Source organism: Zootoca vivipara, chromosome 6 (genome assembly GCF_963506605.1).
Source record: "Zootoca vivipara chromosome 6, rZooViv1.1, whole genome shotgun sequence".
NCBI classification, from domain to species: Eukaryota; Metazoa; Chordata; class Lepidosauria; order Squamata; family Lacertidae; genus Zootoca; species Zootoca vivipara.
The window spans coordinates 44,737,853-44,763,538 of NC_083281.1; the positions used below are offsets into that span (position 1 = coordinate 44,737,853).

At 46.0% G+C, this 25,686-nt stretch overlaps 1 protein-coding gene across 2 annotated transcripts in view; it reads left to right on the forward strand.

Annotated features, from left to right (window-relative positions):
* The window catches only part of CPNE2 (copine 2), an 86,310-nt gene that overhangs the window by 16,908 nt on the left and 43,716 nt on the right, over nucleotides 1-25,686 (forward strand). The window contains exons 1-2 of one of the 2 annotated variants that reach the window (XM_035117137.2): nucleotides 3,251-3,475; nucleotides 11,240-11,436. In XM_035117137.2, coding sequence (XP_034973028.1) covers nucleotides 11,269-11,436 — 168 coding nt within the window. In that variant the 5' untranslated portion in view covers nucleotides 3,251-3,475; nucleotides 11,240-11,268. Of the gene's footprint in view, nucleotides 1-3,250; nucleotides 3,476-11,239; nucleotides 11,437-25,686 lie in introns of those variants that run through there. The other variant, XM_035117135.2, reaches the window with a different exon arrangement.

The window sequence follows — 25,686 nt, forward strand, 5'->3', positions numbered from 1 at the left end:
ACCGACTCTCTTTCCGTTCTGTTGGCGTAAACTGATCCAAAGAATCCGCACACGAGATCAGGATGTGTTCCATCTTTAGCTTGCAGAAGTCTATTGAGATTGAAGGTGAGTATTTGGGAGCCCCTTTGACCCTCTGCTCTGTCTCCAGATTTGCCCCCCTCTCTCTGCTGGCTCGGACTTCTCTCTCTCTTTCTCTCTCTCTCTCTCTCTCCTAAAATCCCACCTCATATCTTCCCCCCAGAGGCAGACACCAAGGACTCAGTTCTAATCCCTGGTTAAGTCTACAGGTTTGTCTTTCTACAAAGCAGACACTGTGGAACTTTTTCTTTGAGTCCGCTGTACAATTTGAAGTTATTTTTTCTTGGTGCATCTGTGTTTTTATCACCGGTGATGATGATGTGAAAAATGCTTGGTATTTAAGTTGCTTTCGAAAACTGCTTTGGAGAACTGTTCACCTTCCCTTTGAAACAGCATTTCTAAAGCCAGGGCTGTTTTAAACGTATGCGGCGCCGGGGTGCAAAGATCTGCCCAGCAGCCCCCCCCCCCCGATTGTCCAGTCCCAGGCGTGCAGGAGGGCTTAGTCGCCCCCGAACTTGTGGTGCAGAGCCGCCCCCAACAGAAGAGCTCGCCGCGGCACACCAACCGACAGGAAGGCTCTTCCCCAGACTCAACTCTGGGGCCCCAGACTCTTGTCCTGGTGCCCCTGAAAGCCTGATGCCCAGGTGTCCCGCACCCCTAGTGCCTATGGGTAAGATGGCCCTGGCTAAAGTCCTGCTGATGTCATTGTATATGACAAATCTTTGCTGGATTACAACCGCTTTGAATTACAGCCACGTCAAACCCGGAACTGCATGTCCCTTTCTTTTGGATTACAACCCATTTTGGGGGGGAGGCCCCATTGGCGAAATCGCGCCTTGGGTTACAGCCTGTTTTGGTTTACAACTGGGCTTCCGGAATGGATTATTGTTGTAAACCAAGGTTCCACTGTACTAGAGAATCCACTTCGATTAATTCTTGCTAGAGAATCTCCACTGGTAGGAACTTAACTCCTCTCATGTATATGAAGCTTCTTCACATGGAGAACGTCACATTGGTTCCTCTAGAGTAGACCTTCTCTATCCAGTTGCCTCCAGAACTTTTAGACTGCAACTCCCATCATTCCCAGCTGGCAAAGCTGAGGCTGGTGGGAGTTTTGAAGCCAAGATATATGAAGGGTAGCAGGATGCTTTGCCACCTGACAACTTCAGTCCTTTTTGTCCCTCGCAGGGTTCTGCACGCAGTCGTGCTGTAAACCTAGAGTGGGGAACCTGCATCCATCCAAGTGTTTTTGGACTACAACTTCCATCATCCCTGACCATTGGCCATACTCATTGAGGCTGATAGGAGCTACAGTCCATGATTAAGCCACCTTTGTGTTAGGATTGTAGGCCCTTAAAATTGGGACATATTTGGTGTTGGCCCCACACCTGGCTGGTGCTGTTGGATAGGGGGAATATTGTTGGCCTGAACTATGGATGAGGGAGAAATTCAATTCAGTATATGGTTACCAGATTTTTTCCAAGGAATCTGGGGACACTTTTTAAAAAATAAAATAAAAAATTCATGCTTTATTATTTTAGGAAAGGGTTACCCAGAGTTCTTGATCTTTTTTGGGGGGAACCCCAAACTTGTCAGGTGCACACCTTGACACAAGGCAGGCGGAGAAGCCCATCTACAAACACACAAACGCCCCAAAAAAGAGGTTGGGGGGGCGGGGCGGAGAGATCGAGTAAAAGTGCTCACTGGTCTTGGGAAAACACACACCTGTAACTGCAATATTAATAACTTCTATTCGTGTTGACACATTAAATGATTTATAGAACTAGAAGTGAGGCACTCAGACTATATCCTTGTTCTTCCTGTGTGTGGCAATTATTCTGCCCGTGGTGTTTCTTCCTGTCCTTGTAAAATGTTATGTCTATTTTTCCCCGGTTGTCGCTGTTACCCGTCATGCCTTGGGCAGAGCTGATATCCCAGGCAGGGTCCTTTCTTCCCTAATTCTACAAGTAACTTATAAGGAGGGATGGTTGTTCAGTGGGAGAGCAGGTGTTTGTATGCAGAAAGCCCCACTATAAATTGGCAGTATAGAAAAGTGGTCCCCGACTTTTTCACACCCCTGCCTTCTTGATTCCACAAACTCGTCCCCTTTCCATCTCACCCTATAAAAAACATTATCCACACTAGCGATTTGCACGTCCCACTAAGGAAGATAATGGCACAATAAAATTCAAAGGAAGCGAAAATTAATTTCCCAATTTTTATTCAAAATCCAATTAAATCTATTTCATTCAATCAATCCAACAAAGCTGATAAACTTGATTCAGTGATGCTAGCTTTTCAAAGTCATTTAGCAAGAACGTTAGATGCCCTGCTTAGTAAATACACTTCACTGTTCAGTAAATGTTTCATGCAATGGTTGGGTTTGATGAAGTGATGCCAGTCTCCTAATGTCTTAGCAGCAGTCTTAACTCGCCACTTTCAGTGCCGCCCTTCCTCTTAGCACCCCCTAGGTAATCACCCCACCGGGGATGATATTTCCCCCTTTGGGAATGTCAGGAATAGATCAACATCTTGAGACTCTGGAGAGACTCTGCCAGGCAGTGTGTGGATCTGAGGTGTGAAACCTTAGGCCTGGGGGGGGGGGGTTGTGTGTGGCTTTCCTGGCCTTTATCCAGTCCTGAAGACCCACCCTGGCCCACACCCCCTGCCTTGCCTCTTCCCAGCCCATGACCTGCTCTGCACCGTCTTTGAGGGTTTTTAATGGCTGTATTGTGTCCTCAGACTCTGATCATGCTGTTATTTGTTTATTGCATTTATATCCCACCTTTTTTCCTCCAAGGAGATCAAGGTGACGTACCTGGTTCCTCTGCTCTCTCATTTTATCCTCACAACAACCCTGTAAAATAGGTTAGGCTGAGAGACAGTGACTGGCCCAAGGTCACCCAATGAGCTTCATGGTTGAGTGGGGATTTGAACTCTGGCCTCTTCAAGGTCCTAGACCAGGCATCCCCAAACTGTGGCCCTCCCGATGTTTTTGGCCTACAACTCCCATGATCCCTAGGTAAGAGGACCAGTGGCCAGGGATGATGGGAATTGTAGTCCAAAAACATCAGGAGGGCCGAAGTTTGGGGATGCCTGATTTATACTTTGCTCCCTGCATTTTTGCTTCTGGCCCTTCCCACCTCTAGCATGTGCCCCCCCCCCCCCCGAAACTTCCCAAGGGACAAATGCAGCCCACCCATTTCTGGTGAAGACACTGCTGGGTTTGATGGAGAAGATGGTCTGACTTTGCACTTCCTGTTTTCCCTGCATACATCCAGAGAGCTATTTTTAAGTGTGCCTGGAGGACTCGCAGGCACCCAGCAAGACTTCCACAGCCGGCCTTCATGTGAAGCGTCACTGAACCAGTTGCTGCAGAGAATATACTCCAGATGGGGTTGGTCACATTTCTCCATAGTACTCCAAAAATAACACAAATGAAGTATATATATATTAAAAAAGCAACATTGGGCTGCCTGTGGAGGGGGCTGTTTTTGTTCCTTGTGCAAAATGGTCTCACGCTACCATGGTCCAGGGAGGCTTATTATTATTACCACTATTATTTTATTATATATATGCCACCCATCTGACTGGGTCACCCCAGCCACTCTGGCTGGCTCCCAACAAAATATTAAAACCACAATAAGACATCAAACACTGAAAACTGACCTCTCTTTCTCCCTCTTCCCCCCCTGTCCAGAAACAACAGAGCCCAAACTGCTTTTGAAACTCCATGGCTTGCCATGCCTGGCCCTGGAGAATGCTGCAAGGCTTAAAGTCTTAGTGGCCTTGTGCAACTCGGAGTTTGGCTCATTGTGCCTACAGAGAAAGGACATTAAATAAAGTAACAAAATGAGCTCATCTTTCTTCCATCGGAGCAAGCGGGGTGGTTGGGGCCATGTGCGTGACTAATGGAGAGGGGCAAACCAGCAAGCTGCAAGTCTGTCATTAAAACCAGGTGCAAGTTGGAGAACCCGTCAAGCTGTGCATGGGGAAAACACTCTGCCTTGTTGTTGTTTTTAAAAGATGATGAAGGAGCAGCGCAGAAGCTTCCTGTGGCTTGCTCCTGGAAATCTGGGTGCCCCATGAGTGCCCTGGAGCCAACCCAGTGCAGATGGGTGCAGGAGCGAGTGTGGGTATCGGATCTGGTGGGCACTGGAGACCTTGGGGCTTGAAAGTCTGCATTTGACTTGCTGAAATGTGCAGGATTCCAGTGGAAAAGTAACTAGAATAGCATGGAACAGTGTGGATGAAGAAAAAGAAAGGGACCCATGAATCTGTGTCCTGCATACTGGAAAAAAATGACTTTGGGCCAGTCCAATGGACATTCCGTTTCAGCCGTATTTGGAGCTGGCCTCTTAGCTTTGGAGCAATCAGTGTTATAGTTCAGGCTGCATTGCTAGTTTCCTCCTGTACTCCTGGGGCTGTTGTGGAGTGAAACATGCCTACCTTATCACCCTCCTGGTGTGAGGGTGAACTGCTATGGATGTGTCTCCAGTGCAACCAGTGACTAAATGTCTGCAGTCTGTACTTGATCCTGCAGGTACAGGTTGAGCCACTCCTTCATTTTTATTTGTCTGCTGCTTTTCCACAAAAGAAATCGTGCTCCAAGAAGCTTAAAACAAACAAACAACAGGAGTATGTTGCAAATGAAAGCAATTTCATAATAACATAGCAAAATAACATAGCAACAGTTTCACAAAAACAGCAAGGCAATAACATCGTAACTGTTTCATAATAAGATTTGCAAATTAATAGCAAATCTAATACTACATAAATAACATGCAGCATCCTCTAGCAAAAACCAAGGGGGCTTCACGGTTTGACTGTAACCTTAGGAACACCCTCCCCCCCGCGTGATGTTGCTCACAGTCCCTTTCCTGTAGCAGCAGCTTATAAGGCTTCCAAGAGCAAGGGGTGGAGTAGTATTTCAGGTGTACATTTTGCAGGTCTGATGCCTGATGCAAGAGCATGGGGCCTGAAGGTTTATCCTCGCATGTGTGCTTTGCTTGATTTTAAAATGCCAAGATGTCAGTATCTGTTTTTACAGAAAGGCTCAGAATTTGCAGGTGTGCCAATAGCATTCTTTAGCTGTGATTCCTGCACAGCAGCTGGGTTGGGGTTCCTGCCAACTCTACAGTGCTATGATTCTAACTTAAACACTTTTTAAAGGCTTGTCTTTCCTCTGCCAGGCTTAGGCCATCTCAGCCAGCAGTAGCCCCACTCCTGAGCGGAGTTTGGATCTGGTGTAACTTTGTTGTTGTTGTTTAGTCGTGTCCGACTCTTCGTGACCCCATGGACCAGAGCACGCCAGGCACTCCTGTCTTCCACTGCCTCCCGCAGTTTGGTCAAACTCATGTTCGTAGCTTCGAGAACACTGTCCAACCATCTCATCCTCTGTCGTCCCCTTCTCCTTGTGCCCTCAATCTTTCCCAACATCAGGGTCTTTTCCAGGGAGTCTTCCCTTCTCACGAGGTGGCCAAAGTAGCCTCAGCTTCAGGATCTGTCCTTCCAGTGAGCAGCATAACTTTCCACAGGTTTAATTTACTTCAGCTTCTTTCTCCCCCAGTGGATGGGCCTTTGAACCTAACTTGCATTTTCTTCCCTCTTAGTCTATCCCTTCAGAGCTAAGGCCTGTGCCAACACAGCCGTTGCGAATTTGGTTTTGGTGTGGAAAAATGATATAAATAGAACAAGATTGCTTATTTTAAGGCTTTGGTTGTGTGGAAAGTATAATTTTATTTTTTTAAAAAAATAATGGTAGGTGGAAACACTTCATTCTAGTCTGGACTTTCTCTCTCTCCCTCCCCCCCTCCTTAAAAAAGGTTTTTAACAGGCCTGTAAAAACAGAGTTCTGAAGGTTTATCTAAATTGGAGGGAAGTGGATGATTAATAACCCTGAAGTTTATGACCTCGGGACTTTTCCCCTTCCTGTAGACTTCCCTATATAGCTAGTTTTTGTTTGGTCCAAGTCACACTCTTAACAAACCAAAACACCTTGCAGCATGGGGAAACGTGAGGCTGGATTCTAAGGCTGCCTATGCCCTAGACCTTTAAGTGCGTTCTCCACACGCTCACCCTACTGATTTTGCATTATAACAATTCAAAACATGTATGCAGTGCAACAAATAAACATTAGTTAACATGAAATAACCATAATGTGTCTGCTTATATATATACACCTTTAAAGCACATTTGAAGTACCTTCTTTCCCTCAAAGAAGTCTAGGCATAATAATAATAATAATAATAATAATAATAATAATAATAATAATATATATTTATACCCCGCCTATGTGGCTGGGTTTTCCCAGCCACTCTGGGCAGCTTCCAACCAAGTATTAAAAACACAATACAACATCAAACATTAAAAGCTTCCCTAATCAGGGCTGCCTTCTGATGTCTTTTAAAAGTAAGTTTACTATAGTTTACTCCTCACAGAGTTACAATTCACAGCAACCCTTCACAAACTACAGTGCCCAGAATTCTTTGAGGGAAAGAATGTGCTTTAAAAGTTTAGTATGTGCACAGCTTAAGGCTCAAGATATTAAGCCTTGGGTATTGGTATAATAGGGCCCGAGGCCTATGTTATGATAGATTTCCATTCCCCTCCCTCCAACCTCCCCCTCTGTCCTCCTTGGGTGCTCACATTTAGCCTAAGTGTTCTGTATAGCTCTGAGCCTCCTAGGTGGTTTTCTACTTAATGCTTGTTTACTAGTACAGTATAGGAACCATGGCACTATTAAAATGATGTCCATTATTCTAACAGAGGTGTGGTTATATTAATGTGGAAACGCCCAATCCATGCAAGCAGCTGAGACGAAGAATTGGCCTACCAAAACACAGGCATTAAAATATAAAACATCTGCCATCAAAAAATACCACAAAACAATCCCATTAAAAGATTAAAATATAAACACCCAAAGTTAAAATGTAATCATAAATGTAACTGGAAACCGTCATGTAACGGGAAATATAAATACTTTAACAAAAATATAACAATTTCAGATATTAAAAATCATATATAAAAACAATTACAACAATAAAAACAATTTCATATCCAATACAGATACAAGTGAGGATTAAAAAAAAACTCCCCTCAAAAGGTTTGTTGAAAAAGGAAGGTATTGAATAGGTGCTGAAAAGACACAGAGATAGTACCTATCTCATGTATATTAGTATTTATGTATTCAGTTTCAAAGTACTTAACACACATGATCTTAAACTACAGTCCTAAATACTTACTGAAGCATAAGCTCCACTCTGTGCAGTAAGACACACTTCAGAGCAAACATGCATATGATTGTGCTATTAATCTTTATGACAGTTCTGCAAGGCAGTATAGTAATTAACTCCATGTTGCAGTTGGGAATAAAGCTGACTGTTCTTAGACCTCCTGGAAAAGAATCTGTGGCTAGGGCAACATTTGGGGATGATAGATTTTCTCTAACTCCTCCTACTTTGCCCAAAACCCTTTTGAAATTATGATTCGGTTTCATGACAAGGATGAACACGAGGGTATGGATGCTTTCCTAAAAAAACAAAGTATGTCTTTTTTTGTCTTTCAGAACTATTGTTTTTCTTAACACGCAGTTTCATTTCAATGTAATTGACTACCCCTTAATCTATAACTAAGCCAACAAAGGTTTTTTTTTAACAGCCTGACCCTTATTTAAAGGGACCCCTGACCATTAGGTCCAGTCGTGACTGACTCTGGGGTTGCGGCGCTCATCTCGCGTTATTGGCCGAGGGAGCCGGCGTACAGCTTCCAGGTCATGTGGCCAGCATAACAAAGCCACTTCTGGCAAACCAGAGCAGCGCACGGAAACGCCGTTTACCTTCCCTCCAGAGCGGTACCTATTTATCTACTTTCACTTTGACGTGCTTTCAAACTGCTAGGTTGGCAGGAGCTGGGACCGAGCAATGAGAGCTCACCCCGTTGTGGGGATTCGAACCGCTGACCTTCTGATCGGCAAGCCCTAGACTCTGTGGTTTAAACCACAGCGCCACCCACGTCCTTATTTAAACAACTACAATTACTGCCTGAGCATGACACCCGAGGGGCTGCAAGATGTCTCCCGCCTGTCCTTCAGAGAAATTCAAAAGACTCTAGTTGTTTTTGCTGCAGCGAATGGAGTAACAAAGCTACCTGATAATTAATTTGCTCTAAAATGCCCTGTTTTGCACTGACTTCCAAAGCAGGGGCATGCTAGCAAATGAATCACGATTTTCCCCTTCCCCCAATAATAATAAAGAAAATTTAGTGAAATGCTTTGGTTGGTTGGTGCAGCTGATTGTATTTGCAGCTGCAACTCAAAAGAGAAAGTTTATTTGGGAGGGGGTACATGTTTTGTGTGCAGCGACAGTTTTCATCTGTGCACGCGGGCCTTGATGCATGTTCAGTGTTTGCGCACCCACGCACTCTTAATTCCTAATAATAATAATAATAATTTTATTATTTATACCCCGCCCATCTGGCTAGGTTTCCCCAGCCACTCTGGGCGGCTTCCAACAAAATATTAAAAATACATTAAAACATCAGTCATTAAAAACTTTCCTAAACAGGGCTGCCTTCAGATGTCTTCTAAAAGTCAGGTGTTTATTTCCTTGACACCTGAAGGGAGGGTGTTCCACAGGGCGGGTGCCACTAGGAAAGGGCCCCAGAGCTAACTTTCCTAGTAGTGGCACCCTCCCTGTGGAACACCCTCCCTTCAGATGTCAAGGGGATTAAGAATTACACAACTTTTAGAAGACATCTGGAGGCAGCTCTGTATCTGGAGGTTTGTAATGTTTAATGTTTTTATTAGGTTGGCTGGGAAAACCTAGCCAGATGGGCAGGGAATAATAATAATAATAATAATAATAATAATAATAATAATAATAATAATAATAATAAAATAATTTTCCCTCCCAACTTTTCAACTCAAAGTTTAAAATCACGGCAAAATGAAGACTGCAGGAAATAGGAACTGCGTAGGATGTATGTATGAGAGCCAGGATCTCTGCAAGCGGCTGCAAGTTTGTGAAACAAAGACTCTGAAGTTTAACACACCCTAATACCTGGTGCCCTCCAGATGTTTTGAACTACAGCTTCCATCTGCTCCAACCAGCATGGCTTTTGGGGGGCAAAACTCCTTAGAGAGATTCTGTTTCTGTAGCTGGTGTCATTGATTCTCTCTGCGTCTGCAAGCAACTTGGAGTAGAGGGGCCCCCTGAGCATGTGCAGAGCTCTTCCCAGCCAGCTGCTATGCCTCTGTATTCAGGAGCAGTGGTTGTAGGACAAGCTGTCTTTCTGCAGATTGAGCCCTCCCTCCTAACCTGGCTGATGATGTTCTGTCTCTCTTACGAACATGGCTGGCCTGCCACCTTCTGCCCAGGACTTGAAACTGTCAGGAAGATGTGACATTTCTGTTGGCGGAGAAATTGAGATGCAGCTGAAAGGGCCTGGGGCCAGGGGAGCTTGGAGAGATGGCTGACCCTGAACAGGATGAAGAACGCAGCTGTCAGCAGCTGCCCACAGGAAGAGGCAGCAGAGCCGTCACCCGTGGGCAGTCATGCCTTTTGTGAATTAAAAAAAGAGAGGGCTGTGAATTAGGTTTTAATGCTCTCCCATAGGGAAGCAGATGCGGTCCACCGAACTGGGGGGAGGATGCTGAAGCTGGAGGGAGTGGCAGTTCCAAGGATGTTCACCCAGGTGGCCCTCGTTTCAGAGACCGAGATGTTGAAAGCATTGTGTTAGTTGGGGTTGGTCACTTGTCTGTCCAGATAGCTGCACAGCCAGGGCGGGGAAGTCTGTTCAGCCCAGGGATTGCACTCCCTATTAGGGGAACCTTCTGGGCACCAGAAGGAGCCAAGGATGGGACTTAACCTTTGTACAGCTGGCTGCATTGCAGCCGTGCAAAAGCCAATTGCATCTACACACATTTAATTCCACTGCATTATAGAATTGTAGAGTTGGAAGGAACCCAAAGGGTCGTGTAGACCAGTGTGTGTGTGTGTGTGTGTGTGTGTGTGTGTGTGAGAGAGAGAGAGAGAGAGAGAGAGAGAGAGAGAGAGAGAACAAGAGGCATTATCACAGTTCAGTGGCATGTTCCAGTTAGGACAAAGCACTCAAGGAGGCTGTGGAGTCGAGGTGACGAGGGGTCTTGGGGGAGGTCCGGAGAGCCAGATTGAAATGCTTGGATGGCCACATTTGTACTCCTGTGTCATTGCGAGAGTCACACCCATTGTTCTTGCCACTTTTGCCTCTTTCAACAGCCACTGTTCCTCTCTCGCGTGGCCCCTGGAAGATTCTGCATCTGTCATATAGAGTCCCTCAAAAATCGCAATAGATCAAGCCAATAAAAACCTTCAAAATAATATTATTCAAAATAATATAGAAGCAATAAGAGAAGCAGTGAAATGGGGAATTAAGAGCAATGTGCAAATTAAGAGCAATACGAAAAGCAGTGAAATAGCAGCAAAACATATTAGCAATAAATAGCAACATCCAATTTGGCACTGTACCATTGTATTGAATGAAATAACTCATCGCTAGATCAATGAACAGCAGTGAAATATACTTGCCAAGGGAAACCAATTTGCAGCAAACCTGTCTTAAATGTTTGTTTGAAGGGACTTATGGTCCTCACTTGGAATTGAGTTCCATCAGTGTGCATCTTGGCACATCACCCTATTTTGTTCTATATTTTATTATACTTTATGTTGAATTTCTGAAATTATAGAAAAGCAAAACTTCAGGATCATTCTCACAACGACCCAAATTGGGGACACAATGAAAATGCTAAGCATAAGTGATATTAAATCAAGCTTTCAGCGGTAAGGAAAATAAAGCAAAGACCCAAAACCACACCTCTGTTAGTTTGATGAAAGAATAAAGTTGTAACAAGTTGCAGTTTAACCATAAACACAACAAAGTTAAAACTAAAAGCAATGGGGAGGGCAGCTGAAGCTGAGAAGAGGGAATCTGCAAGGGAGTGAGTACACAGGATCGATATGAATTTGAACTCAGAACTTAGCTCACGCGTTTGGCCAGTATGTTACATGGGTGGTCAAAGCACCAGAAAGACTCCTCTCTCCTTGTAGCAAATGCCTTTTTTTAAATGGGGAATTTATAAATTTCATCCCTCCCCTTGTACTAATAAACCTTTCTACCCTTGCAGATTGCCAGGAATTGTTGCTGCCTGAGCTGATGGCGTACACAACCAGCTCCAGCCCTTCCGTGCCAGTGGGGCCCCAGTACTGCGTTTGCAAAGTCGAACTGTCTGTGTGTGGCCAAAACCTTCTGGACAGAGATGTCACCTCTAAATCTGACCCCTTCTGTGTCTTATTTATGGAAGTCAACAGCAAGTGGACAGAGGTAAGGCCCAAAATGTTGCCCTGTGGATCAGGAATGGCCACCCTCCATTGGCCAGTGGGTGCGAGTTACAAAGTGGCTGCCACAGGAGCATGGCATAACACAAAGCGGTTGTTGTGGGAGAGTGGTATAATGGATTCAGTGTTGGGGAGGCTGAGACAGATGATCAGTTAACAAGAATTTTGCCATGGACTGGTTGGATGCAGAAGAGTGATGGGAGGCACTGGCTGTGGAACCCCCAAGGGAAGAAGGCTCAGAGCCCAGGGGTTTGGTGGTGGGACGACAGCGGGTGGTTGGAGAGAGAAGAGGGAGCAGACTGGGAGGAGGTGGTGTCAGAAGCTGAGGAGGCAAGAGGGTTTAGTTAGCAGGAAGAGTCTGTGGCAGAGAGAGGTCCAGAAATAGCTGCAGAAAAGGAGGTTGGAGAGGTGCGGGGCCAAGAGGCAATCTGCTCCTGGCAGAGGAGTGAAGGCAGTGAAGGTCCTGTGTGAGTGCCTGGAGGCAGTTAGAGGATGGATGGCGGCTAACAGATTGAGGTTGAATCCTGACAAGACAGAAGTACTGTTTGTGGGGGACAGGAGGCAGGCAGGTGTGGAGGATTCCCTGGTTCTGAATGGGGTAACTGTGCCCCCTGAAGGACCAGGTGCGCAGCCTGGGAGTCATTTTGGACTCACAGCTGTCCATGGAGGCGCAGGTCAATTCTGTGTCCAGGGCAGCTGTCTATCAGCTCCATCTGGTACGCAGGCTGAGACCCTACCTGCCTGCAGACTGTCTAGCCAGAGTGATGCATGCTCTAGTTATCTCCTGCTTGGACTACTGCAATGAGCTCTACGTGGGGCTACCTTTGAAGGTGACTTGGAAACTACAACTAATCCAGAATGCGGCAGCTAGACTGGTGACGGGGAGCGGCCGCCGAGACCACATAACACCGGTCTTGAAAGATCTACATTGGCTCCCAGTACGTTTCCGAGCACAATTCAAAGTGTTGGTGCTGACCTTTAAAGCCCTAAATGGCCTCAGTCCAGTATATCTGAAGGAGCGTCTCCACCTCCATCATTCTGCCCGGACACTGAGGTCCAGCATCGAGGGCCTTCTGGCGGTTCCCTCGTTGTGAGAAGCCAAGTTGCAGGGAACTAGGCAGAGGGCCTTCTCGGTGGTGGCGCCTGCCCTGTGGAATGCCCTCCCAACAGATGTCAAAGAGGAAAACAACTACCAGACTTTTAGAAGACATCTGAAGGCAGCCCTGTTCAGGGAGGCTTATTGTGTTTTATTTTTCTGTTGGAAGCCGCCCAGAGTGGCTGGGGAAACCCAGCCAGATGGGCGGGGTATAAATAAATTATTATTATTATTTATTATAAGTATATTAAAGTCCATTTAGATAGAGAACCAGATTTGACACACATTCAAGCCTTTACAAACCTAATCCCATTCAAGAGGGTGAGGGCTGGTCAGCTACAGGCATGCTTGGAGGATACAGATTCTCTATTTAAAAAATAATAATAATTTAGGTTTTCACATAATACATCTTAGGAACACGTTATATTACAATTCTGATTTTTCTGTGACTTCCCATATCACTCGCTAATACGTTATATCTCCACTTTCTGAACTGCCCATTTGTGATGATGTGGATTCTCTCTATCCATCACAATCTGGCTTGAGGTCTGGGTACTGCTCTTTGTTGGGGAAGAAACAGAGGGAGCTACATATAATCCAATATTTGTTAGCTGACCCATTGGCTTTTTTGTGTGATGCCCCCACCCTGGAAATAGTGGATTCTTGCAGTCCTGGGTGTGGTGAAAGGTGGTGGACTCTCCTTCATTGGAGGTTTTTAAGCAGAGGTTGGATAGCCAGGGATTGTCTAGCTGTGATTCCTGCGTTGCAGGGGGTTGGTCTAGATGACTCTTTGGGTCCCTTCCAACTCCACAATTCCATGCTTCTATGAAAGTCTGTGAATCTGTGGCCCAGGAATCAGTTATTCTCTGGGCAGAAACCTCAATGGCCTCCTGCTTGCTTTGGTCATACATTTCTGTTATCTCCTCTTTGCAGACGCCTATTTTGATTAAATCTGCTGGCAAATTGTTCCCTTTCATAGACTTCTTAAAACGTTGTTATAGCCTTATCAGGAAGTCCAAAGAGCAAGCAGTTAACCCGAGGAGCAACGGTCAGCAATCACTCTGCAGGGATTCCTTGTTGTCTGTTCAGCTTACCCGCAGTAGATTGTCTGCCATCCTCTTATTGACTTGTGCCAACTTCCCACAAGCTCCTGAAAAAGGAACCAAAAGGAGGAGACTGCACGCAGGCTGGCCAACAAGCCTGCGTATGAACCCTGCTGCCTCCATCTCCATCCCTGGAAGACCACTAGGTTCTAACCAGTGTCAGTCCTCCACAGACCCATGGGACATAATCATTCCAATCAGCCTACTCTGAGTATAATAATTAGGACCGCAAGTAAGGCTGATAAAGCTAATAGAGGCTAAAAGGTTAAAATAATTAAAAAATACAAAGAGGGTGAAAATAGAGGTGGGGGTTGGGTGCAGAGCAGGATTTGCCTTGCATTTGGTCTTGGAGCTCAAAACCCTGCATCAGCTTCGCCGGCCATCTTCCCCCCTTCCAACCTCATGACTGATTTCAGAGTTTTGCTCCAAATGATGTTCTTCACTGCAATAGGTTATATCCTGCAGCACCAAAGATCCTCAGGAGGACTTGACTCAAGGAGGAAGAAAGGACAAAGAGCCCTACTCTGAGTACTACTTGGATACAACCCAGAGTCTAAAACCACCCAACTGCCCCACTGTTAAGCAAGGTTTTCTATAGCAGTTGTTCACTCTCCAAACAGATACTACTGTTGGCTTTCTTTGACAAGAAAACCGCATGCTGTGTGAAATGGAGTACGGACACACACACACACTGACTTGAAAAATGGTTCCTCTCTTCTGTGCTAATATATTCAGAGAGAAGACACGTCGTACTGCCCAGCAGCTGGGATTTGCGTGCTCTTGGGGTTTATTTTGTGAATAACATTTTTTTTGCCCATAAGGAAGAATCAGCCCTGGTTTCTCAAAGCTGACGGCAATGTTGCTTTGGACGATATGGGGGGGAAGGGGTAACAACTCTGTTGTGATGAGAGGCAGATGGACACAGGAAAACAGCTGAGTTGTAGAACTGCCCAGGGAAGGAATTGGAAGCTTGTTTACACAGCTTTGTTTACATGATCAGAAGCTGCCGGAAGGTTCTGCTCTTTCCCCTTGTAGTCTGCACTGGAGTCATTTACTCTGCAATCACTTCTTCTGCCAAAAAGGTATCGGCCCTTTGGATGAAACAGTGTGGTAGGGCAAAAGCAAATCCACTGTGATGTTCGTGTGTATGCATTTACATGCATGCAAAACCAGATTGATCCATCCACCCCTATGGAAGGGAACATAACTTATTTTGGTTGTGTACACATCATACATTTAAAGTACATGCCCCCTCCCAAGAGTCATGGGAACTGTAGTTTGCTAAGGGTGCTGGGAAATGTAGCTCTGTGAAAGGCTAAAGGATTTTATCTTGGGGTTGGGTCGGGGAGGGGTGTTGTGTGCTTTGCATATATGGTGTTTTACGCAGCATGTTGAAGCGGTGAACCCTGAAGAATGACAACTCTGCCAACCTAGTCCGAGCAAATTTTGAGAAGGCCAAAGGGGGAGGTAGTGAATTTACCAAGAACCAGAAAATACAGTGCCTGTCTGGTGAAGGAGTGGGTAGTAACTTGATGCAACCAAGCAGATAGTCTGGAGTTGAAGGGGGAGCCAAAATACAGTATATTTGTGGTTCCATGTTTCTCTTCAGCTGCAGGGGACAGCGTGGTACAATTTCATGGTGAAGACTTTAGGTGCAGAAGGTTCCAGGTTCAGTCTCCAACATCTCCAGGTGGGCTGGGAAAAGACCCTGCCAGTCACTGTAGACAATACTGAGCTAGTTGGAGTAATGATTTGACTTGGTATAAAGCAGCTTCCTATATTGTTATGTTCTTCCAATGAACAGTATTGTGAGGCAGGGAGGAAAGCAGATGGGAGTAAGAAAAGTGTTGGGGCAATTGATTTTGGAGCTAAGGAAACAGGGATGGCGAACCATGCTTAGTAACATAGGCAGCTGCAGGGCTGGGACTAATGGGAGTTGTAGTTCAAAACATCTGGAGGGGGCCAGGCTGGTGAAGGTTGGTGTAATAGGCAGCTTGTTCCTGAATGAGAAAGATTCCCTTTCCTCCGTTTTGTATTCTGGTGATTTTTCACTGCCCTGTTGCTCTGAGCTCCTTCTCTGTTCCAGGGTTTTCATCAGAACTGAAGTCTATGTGTTTCTTTCTCTCCCTCCCTCTCTCTGTAATGCCAACTTTTCAGATGTGTGGTTTTTTATTTTGCCTGGGTTATTTTTGGACATTTGCTTCACAAAAACATGCGGTGCGGAATGTAAGAGAGAGGAGTCTTCAATGGGCAGTCTGTGAGATGCAGGCTGTTGCTTGCTGCTTCGATTCTGAAGGGAGGTCAGAGGATTGTCTGAGCTGGCAGCGGGTGTGGAAAAGGGGGGGGGGACATATTTTCAGCCTTCCCACCAGAACAGGGGGCAGCCTCCAGATAGATGTGAAACAAAGAACAGACACCGAATGTAAAAGTCTCCAGTGGGGAAGGCTTGCTGACACCAAGAAATCAAAATTGAGGCATTTTTAGGTCAGATAATAGTGGTTTGGGGGGAGAATGTGGCCCACTAGGGAACAAGAGGGAGGTAACAGCTTGCTGAGTGGGACCCCCAAGGTTTCTGAAAGTACAAAAAACATCTACCTGCTACAAAACCCTCATAGGGATGACAGTGCTCAGTAGCAGTGGAAAGTTGGGCGTCAGCTGGAAAACAAAAATAGAAAACTGAGATGGGATATGGAATGGAGTTTCTGAGGTGCTCTGAGCAGAAACACTTCTGTTAGGAGATGGGAATATATTGCAAAACTCTGTCGCAGGTCCCACTTGTTTGTGATCTGCAAGGGAAATGTCACAACTTTGCGCGCTCTCTCTCTCTCTTTTCCACATTCCTTTGCATGCCATACCATGGATGGTTCTATGAATCTATAAAGAAGGCAGTAAAAATGTTATTAGGCAATAATTTCTTATTACTTTTTTGCAGATGTGTGTATAGCAGCCTTTTATGGGGCAGGACACGCAAATGTGTGTGGATAAAAAATGGGCTGTGTTGGGGTGTTTATTTTTTTGCTATTTGCTACCTGTTCTTTTCTTTTTATATAGTGAAACATCAAACGTTAAAAACTTCCCTCAACAGGGCTGCCTTCAGATGTCTTCAAAAAGTCAGATAGTTATTTCCTTGACCTCTGACGGGAGGGTGTTCCACAGGGCAGGTGCCACTACCAAGAAGGCCCTCTGCCTGTAACCTAATTTTTCACAGGGAGAGAATTGCCAGAATACCCTTGGCACTGGACCTCAGTGTCTGGGCTGAACGATGGGATTGGAGACGCTCCTTCAGGTATACTGGGCCGAGGCCATTTAGGGCTTTAAAGGTCAGCAGCAACACTTTGAATTGTACTTGGAAACGAACTGAGAACCAATGAGGTCTTTCAGGACCAGTGTTATATAGTCTCGGCAGCCACTTCCATCCATGGTGGCCAGCCACCATTTTTATTTATTCAAGATGCATGGCCCTGAATATAACAAACATTGTTCCTTGACCTTCCTTGGAGCCATATTTGGATCTGCAGTGCCAGCCTTTTTGTGGGTGATGACTAAAAGCTGGAACAAGAAGCAATTAACTCTGTAGCTATGCAAAGGATGTTCAATTCCCTCTAGTTAATCAGTGTTGGTGTGTACAAATTAACTAGACATTTTTCAAAAAGATTAAAAAGATCTGCTGAAATCTGCAGTTTCCCTTAAATCTCAGCCAGGCTGGGGGGTGGGAAAATGAGCTGGGATCCTAGGTTTTAATCAGACCAAAGCCAAGAAATCGCATCTTAGATGGGTGAATCATTCCCAGACATACAGTCAAATGGACTTATTTGTACAGCCTGCAGTTAAATGGGGTTAGTAGTACAACTGCCCGTCGTGATTTAGCAGAAACATAGGTATAAATGCAACTGAAATATAAAATAAATTTACAAATGAAACAAAAAAATAGAGTGTGAAGCTACAGCATACAGTGCCACAGTGAAACATATCATTCAGTGCAGAGAGAAACCACAATCTACAATCAATTCGGAGTTTCAAGGTTGTGCTATGTAATTACTACTAATACGTAGCTGATTATTTGATTGCCATCCTCCCAAACGATCGTGTAGGAAGCTGTTTTGAGAAGATAATATTCCTTTTCTGCTCTCCCCCCCCCCCCGACAGCTGGTCCACAGTAACTCGCTGTTCCATTTCCCTTCCAACCTCCCCTTGTATTTTTAGCAAAATTACCATATTGTTGATGTGCATTTCCAAACATTTCTCCCATTTTTAAAAATACATTTCAGCAGAGCTTCTTTCCCTTTTCCCCTCTCCCATCGTGCTCACCATTTTTGACTCCCCCCCCCCAACACACACGTTGTGTACCTATTTCTAGCTTTCAAATGTTCACAGGTTTTGTTAATATCCTTTTCCTGTTTGACTCTGGCATCTATGTGCATTGGCAGGGTGGAATGTTGGTGTGCCTAAACGAAACACGAGGCGTGATGGCGGGCAGTAATTTTTGATACCTCTAAAAGGAGATTCAAAAAAATATCTGGTAAAGAAGTCTGTCAAAGGATACTAGTCATGATAGCCATATTATGAAGCTTAGGGTTGTGCAGGACAGGGCCTACTCTGTGGCAGCCCCAGAATTGTGGAATCCCTTCCCAGCAGCAATGCGCCAGGCACCTTCATGATACAGCTTTGCTGAAGTTGCACCTTTTAAGACCCTGGCCTTTTGAAACGTGTATGTTTATTGTTTTATTTATTGCATTTGTATACCGCCCTCCATCCACAGATCTCAGGGCAGTTGACAACATAAAATTACAATATAAAAAAAACGCAAAATACGGATTAAGAACAAAGAACAAATTAAGATTAAGAAAATAAGAACAAAAACAAAGCCCTCCCAGTTGAGAGAGATTTTAGGAGTTACTGTGGTTTTTATTGTTGTATTTTAAATTGTTGTGACAATTCAACCCTGGTGATGAAGGGCAAGGGAGGAGGAGAGCAACAACGACGTTAAAAGAGCCTGCTAAATCAGACCAATGGCTCATCTCGTCCAGCATCCTGTTCCCACAGTGGCCAACTAGATGCCCATTATGGGAAGCCGGCAAGCAGGAATCGAGTTTAAGAGCACCCTCCCCTCCTGCGATTCCTAGAAGCATCCTCACTTGTGTACGATCGGCACGTGTGCGACCGTGTATATGTGCAGCACCGGCAAATAAGTAAATCATTGAATTCATACCCAGAAAGGGAGGGAGAATGCTGGAGAATCCTTGTGGCTTGCGAGGAAACCCTCCCCAGAACCCAAAGAGGACTTTGGTGAGGGCAGAGAAGAGACTGGAGGTGCAGTGGGGCTTTGTTGAGGCTGCTCAGCCTCCCTGGCTAACAGCTGGTATGTAGGGTAGCACAGCCTACACTTTCCTGCCCGTCCTGCAGCCTCCTGTCAGCCCCAGAGCTTCAATACTACCGTAGTCTATATCAGGGTCCCCAAACTAAGGCCCGGGGGCCGGATGCAGCCCAAGCACTTTCTAAATCCGGCCCGCGGATGGTCCAGGAATCAGCATGTTTTTATATGAGTAAAATGTGTCCTTTTATTTAAAATGCATCTCTGGGTTATTTGTGGGGCATAGGAATTCATTCATTTTTTTCCCTTCAAAATATAGTCTGGGGACAGTGCACCGGCCCCCTGCTGAAAAAGTTTGCTGACCCCTGGTCTATATATACAGTCAAACCTCGGTTTGCAACCGCCTCTGTTTGCGACCACTTAGGTTTCCGACCACCGCGGACCCGGAAGTGTTTACATCCGGGCTCCACGGCGCTCGATTGCGCAGAAGCAATCTGTGCAGCTCGCACATGCGCAGAAGCGCTCTATCGGTGCTTTGCACATGCGCAGAAGCGTGCTTTGAGGAGCGACGAACTCGGGGTGCGACGAACTCGGGGAGCAACTGGCTCCCCAGAACCAATTGTGGTAGTAAACGAAGGTATGACTGTATAAAAATATAAACTGGGTATGTTCCTTCGTCTCCAATGTTCAACAAAACCGCTTGACCAATTGAGGTGAAATTTTGACACATCACATGTGAATGTCCAAAGGCTATAGGAAAGTTTGCTAAGACAGATGCCACACCTCCGCCAGGTGAAACCCCCCAAAACCCCTGTTCCAGAACGCACCACTCAGCTGAAAGTGCATGGTGGGAAAAGAACCAGGTTGAAAACCAGTGCCCTCTAGCGGCAGCTACACTGGTACTGCACCTATAGAACCTTCCCTCTCAACAGCACCTTGGCTGCCATTTACATACTAGGACGAAGCCTTTATAGACTAGGCCGAATGGAGGTGCTGACTCGCCTGGGTGGGGGTTGGGGGGGAGGAGGGGCTGGGATAGGTCAGGGCATGGTGGGTCCAGTCACAGGGATGACCCAGAGGTGGGGGGAAGAGGGGGCGGGATACATCGTGGATCGATACAGGGTGGTAGCAGTCACAGGGATTAGCCACGGCAACGCGTGGCAGGGCTAGCAAGTTATGTATATTTTTGGTACAGTATTTTTTATTTTTTGGAGAGGAGTATGGTAGAGAGGGCATTTATGTGATTTTCACTTTTGCTTGTGGGGCGCCAGAACGTAAACCCCCCCCCATAACTGGGGAGTCACTTGCAGTCCAGAACAGGTTGGCAAATGCTAATATAAACTCTCATCATCAGAGTTTATTTTATTTTTTTAATTTTTTTTTTGATTTAAAAAAATACTTTATTGAAACATTTAAAAATCGAATACAACATAAAATAAAACATTTCCAAAATACATAACTTTACACAAAAAGAATTATTACATTTGCATTCTTGTCTCTATTTATTATTAACTAAAATTAACTTCCCAACTTGCCCACACCGCTTAGCTATACTATACTCCAATTTCTTGCGTTCTTAATCATTCACAATCATTTCACAATTCAAACCTATAATATATTTCTTCCCCCTCTACATCACTTCCTCTAATTTTCTCCGCGCTACTTCAAAGTAAACAGATCCTTAGCTCCGTTTTAATGTCCTTTTTCTTAAAATAATCCTCTACAAGTTCCCATTTCCTACTTACTAATTGTTTCGGTTTATTCCTAATTGCTGCGGTCATTCTATCCATACTCATAATATCTATTAATTTAATCTGCCAATCTTGTAATGTAGGAACCTCTGCTTTTTTCCATTTTTGTCCTATCAACAGCCTAGCCGCTGCGCACGCGTAAAGAAAAATGCTCTCCCTATCCTCTGGAAAGTTTTCAGGAATTAGACTTAACAAAAAGTATTCTGGGTTTTTCTTAAACGTAAATTTCAGCATCTTTTTCAATTCTTCGTACACCTCCCCCCAAAATTTAAATATCTCTTCGCATCCCCACCAACAATGTAAATAGTCTCCTACCTTATTTTTGCATTTCCAGCAGTTTCTGTCTTCACTTTTATAAATTTTGCCTAGTTTTTCCGGAGTCAGGTGCCACCTATATAACATCTTCATCATGTTCTCCTTTATCCCGGTACAGGCCGTAAATCTTAATGTTTTTTTACATAATCTGTCCCATTGGACTTTATATATTGGCCTCCCCAGGTCTTGGGCCCATTTAGTCATATCATCAGAGTTTATTGTGTGTGAACAAGTTTGTTTAATCTACAAATTTTTCATGTAGAAACAATCTTTTATTATTCTTATTAGTAGTTGTTGTGGTTTCAGCAGCAGTGATTAACCACCTTTCTGCCCAACTAGTGATACAAAATACAAAATGTATACAATATTAAAAACAACAATACAGATAAAAACAATGGTTGAAGCAGAACAAAGCTGTGACGGGGCCTTGGGGGGGGGGAGCGGAATGAAATTTAAAGCCCATCAAAAATCAGGCAGAGTTTTTACTAATGGCATGCTAAAATGTTCCACTGTGTTTTCATTGAACATTGCGGATTGATTGATGAGAAAAGGAACTGCGTCTGAGAACTTTCAAATAGGAGGAAAATGTTTACTGGAAAGAAAAATAGACATAAGCACATAAGAAGAGCCCGCTGGATTAGGCCAAAAGGGCCTCATCTAATCCGGCATTCTGTTCTCACAAGGGCCAAACAAATGTACCAATGGGAAACCAGCAAGTAGGATCTCCCCTCCTGTGGTTTCCACCAACTGTGGAGACACAAAGCCCAGCCATTGTGGTTAGTAGCCATCAATAGCCCTCTCCTCCATGAATTGGTCTAATCCTCTTTTCAAGCCATTCGGGTTGGTGTCCCTCCTGTGAGAGCGAGTACCATAGTAAAACCATGCACGGCATCCCCTGCAACCTGACATCAATGGAGTCGGCTCAAAACCCCACACCCACCGAAACACTCGAGGAATTCTCAGGTGCCCTGACGAATAGACAGGGAAAATGGAAGACCCTTTCATGGGGGAAGCAAACTTCCACAAAACCATGCTAGTTTTATTCCATCTAAGGCTTTTGGTAAAGATAGGGCCAACCGACCTCCTTAGCGAGGAAGGTCCACAATTGGGACTCCTGTGCGGAGGTTTCTAGGTGAGGAAGGGCACCTGAGGTGACAGTGGCGATCTGGTGAAAGGGCAGCCTCCTTGACCCAAACTCCTTTCCGAGTTTCTGTTCTGACAGTCCCAACATTGTTTGCTGCTGGAGGCAAACCGACAGGTACAGAAGGGAAATTGTAGGGGGGAGGGAATTCTTCTTCTGAGAGGCGAGGTGTGCATTTAAGGGCTTGCACTTTCTCTCCCAGGAGTATAATTTTGCGGGGATGTGTTGCCAGGACAGCAGGCACCTCATGCCCGCCTGATTTCCATAATCCCTAACAGAAGCCCCTTTCAGAGTTAAGGAGGCATTAGCACATAAATGCTCCATTTGAGGTCGAGTGAGCCTCAGAAGTGTCAGCGTTTTCCAGGGCCTGTGGCCAAGAAAAGCGTGTCGGGGCTGGAGCCGGGCCCTGTGCACGTGCGGGCCCTGGGTTTCGGCTCCAAAGGCAGCGCCTTTAATCTGAGAAACATTGCAGGACACGCTGTGCGCCACTTGGCAGTGAATTCTCCCAAGACAACCTGTGTCTCTTCAGGTGGCTTTTAACGCTTGATACAATCACTCCTGCAATTTTGAGTGGTTTTAAAGAGCTTTATCTTGGGATAATTGGAGCTGTGTGGAAACAGGGCCTTCTTGCGTCATTTTTTCCCTCGGAGCTTTTTCTCTGTCTCTCCCCCCCCCCCCCTTTCCATGTAATTCAACAACAAGGCATGGAATCCAGGCTTAATTTGTAATTAGAAAGGTGCTGAAAAGGTGTGTTCCTCATTGAGAGCTGTGCTCTTGGACAAAAAAAGCACTGTGACTTAGGAGCAAAACCTCCCCCAGTGGTGGTATAGCGGTTAGAGTGGTATAGCGGTTAGAGTTGGACCTGGGAGACAGGGCCGTCTCAAGCATGTCGGGCGCCCTGGCGCTGTGGTGCGGAGATCGCTCCGGCACCCTCGCCCTGGTGGGCAGGCGCAGTACGGCTTCCACGCGGCGCCCCCCTGCCGGCCCGGCGCCCTGGCGCCCCGTGCCACCCAACCTACCCCTAGAGCTGGCCCTGATGGGAGACCAGGGTTCAAATCCCCACTGGGCCATGGAACTCCCAGGTGACCTTGAGCCAGTCACTCACTCTCAGCCTCACAGAGTTGTTATGTTAAATGAGACAGAGGAGAACTATGTAGGCCACATTGTGCTCCCTGGGGGAAAGGTGGGGAATTAATAAATAAATGGGCTGATAATCTGGAGACTCTCATCATCATTTCCCCTATTTCCAATGTGCAGGCAGTGAGTGTCATACACATCCCCACCCAGGTACAAGAGGAAAGTATTAGCCGGCTTTGGAAAACACCAGAGTTTGCAGAAGTAGAGGAATGTTTAGCAGTGGGGAGGGAGAGCACAGCAACAGCCCCATGCTCAGTAGCCACTGAATTTGGACTTACTGTTGGGGATGGGGGGGCAGACCAAAAACCATAAGAAGAATGTAAGAAGCTTCCTGATATTGGGTCAGGCCATTGGGTCCATCTAGCTCAGTATTGGGGTTACCAGCAGGGGTCTCCAGTGTGGTGTAGTGGTTAAGAGTGGTAGACTCATAATCTGGGGAACCGGGTTCGCGTCTCCGCTCCTCCACATGCAGCTGCTGGGTGACCTTGGGCTAGTCACACTTCTCTGAAGTCTCTCAGCCCCACTCACCTCACAGAGTGTTTGTTGTGGGGGAGGAAGGGAAAGGAGAATGTTAGCCGCTTTGAGACTCCTTCGGATAGTGATAAAGCGGGATATCAAATCCAAATTCTTCTTCCCCAGCCCCCCCTTGTGTCATGGTGCTGTCAGGCAAGGAAAGTCAAGAGTGAATAATTAACTCTTTATTGCCAAAAGTACACTTACAAGTTAGGAAAAGGCATGCCCATTAGTCCTGTGTTTCTCAGCTGCTCCCAGGTGTGAACCCGATGAGGCAGTTGCCACAACAAAGAGGCCCCGCCCCCCGCTTATGTATCTCCCCAACCTGAGCTGTGCGCAAGCAGGTGAAAACTACACCTGCATGTAACCTGTTTCTGCTCCTCCCACTTCAGTCCTCCTGGTCCAGGGAGACAGTGGAGGAAGATAGGTGGGGACACGAGGCGGAGGTGTGGAAGCCCGTGACTCTACACCAGCCTGACCTTGCCTCTCTCTCCTGCTGCACCTGTTCTTCACTCTCCGATCCTGCAGCTTCTTTGGTCTCTCACTCTCATCGCCTGGCTGTCACAAGCTCCCCCAGTTCACTGATTCCTTCTTCCATGTCAGTCTCCAATCCCACTTCTCCCCCCACCCAGTCCCTAACTCATCAGTATCCAGCCACCACTCCTCAGTGTCCAGCCAGTCCCCGGCCACTGGAGATGCTGAAGATTGTACCTGGGGCCCCCTTTTGGACCTAAAGCAGGTGTACTGCTTTTGAGCTTCCCATGTTGCTTATGGGAGTGAAGATACCTTAAAGTTGTAGTTCAGGAGACTGCTTGGATTCTTTGTGAGATAAAGGGAGAATGGAAAGGAGAGGTGGAATTCGGTGAAGAGGCTCTTATCTCGGGGTGCAGGCAGGGCGTTCACTTTCTGCTTCAGCGTGGCTACTGTTTTTTCTGTCAGGTTTCTGCACACCCACCCACAGATGTGGCCTTTTTTTGAGGGGGCGTGGCCTGGGAGAGTTCTGGGGGCCAGATAGTGTTCCCTACAGGGCCACATTCAGTCCTGTAGGCCTGGCATTCTACACCAATTTTGACGAATACTGTTGGCGATCTGGAACAGGACCGGGAAGGGTCATGTGCCCTAGAGAGTGTCCTGAGGGCCACATAGAGAGCTCTGCAGGGCTGTATTCAGCCTGCATGTCTGAGGCTCCCAACTCCCATGAAGAGTACCATTTTATGTGCACCTGCAGAGTCCTACAGTCATCTGTCCCAGGCTTCTTGCAGCTGTCTAAACCAGGGTTCCCCAAACTGGAGTTTCTATCTGTTTTTGGACTATAATTCCCGCAATCCCTGACCACTGGTCCTGCTAGCTAGGGATGATGGGAGTTGTAGTGCAACAACAGCTGGAGACCCAAGTTTGTGAAAAACTCACGTTCCGATTTTCTCTTTCCTCCTTCCGCATCGGCTCTGTCATGTATTATGACATGAAGGCCTGCACTGGCACAGGAAGCACAGCTGAGAGAGCCAAAAACCTGCCATTCTCTTCACTTGGGCTTTTTCTAGGAATGCAGATTTCATTAAAGAGCACAGCCAATTATGTGAAAGTGAAAACTTCACTGCCGCTTCCTTCACCCCTCATAAGACTTGCGAGTTTGAATGGGTGCCAGCGAGGCAGATGGAGCAAGTTACATTGGTACCAGTCCCTAGGAAGGAGGAAAAGAGGCCCCACTATTGATCCCTGCAAAATATGTTGCCATTTCAACATGGCAAGATGTGGGAGGTGTGAGGGAGTCTTTGCTCCTTCTCTTGCATCGGTTCAATTTAAAAGTGAGCATGCAAAGAGAGAGAGAGAGAGAGAGGAAGAATTCCGTCTCTTTACTGAAGCAAAGAA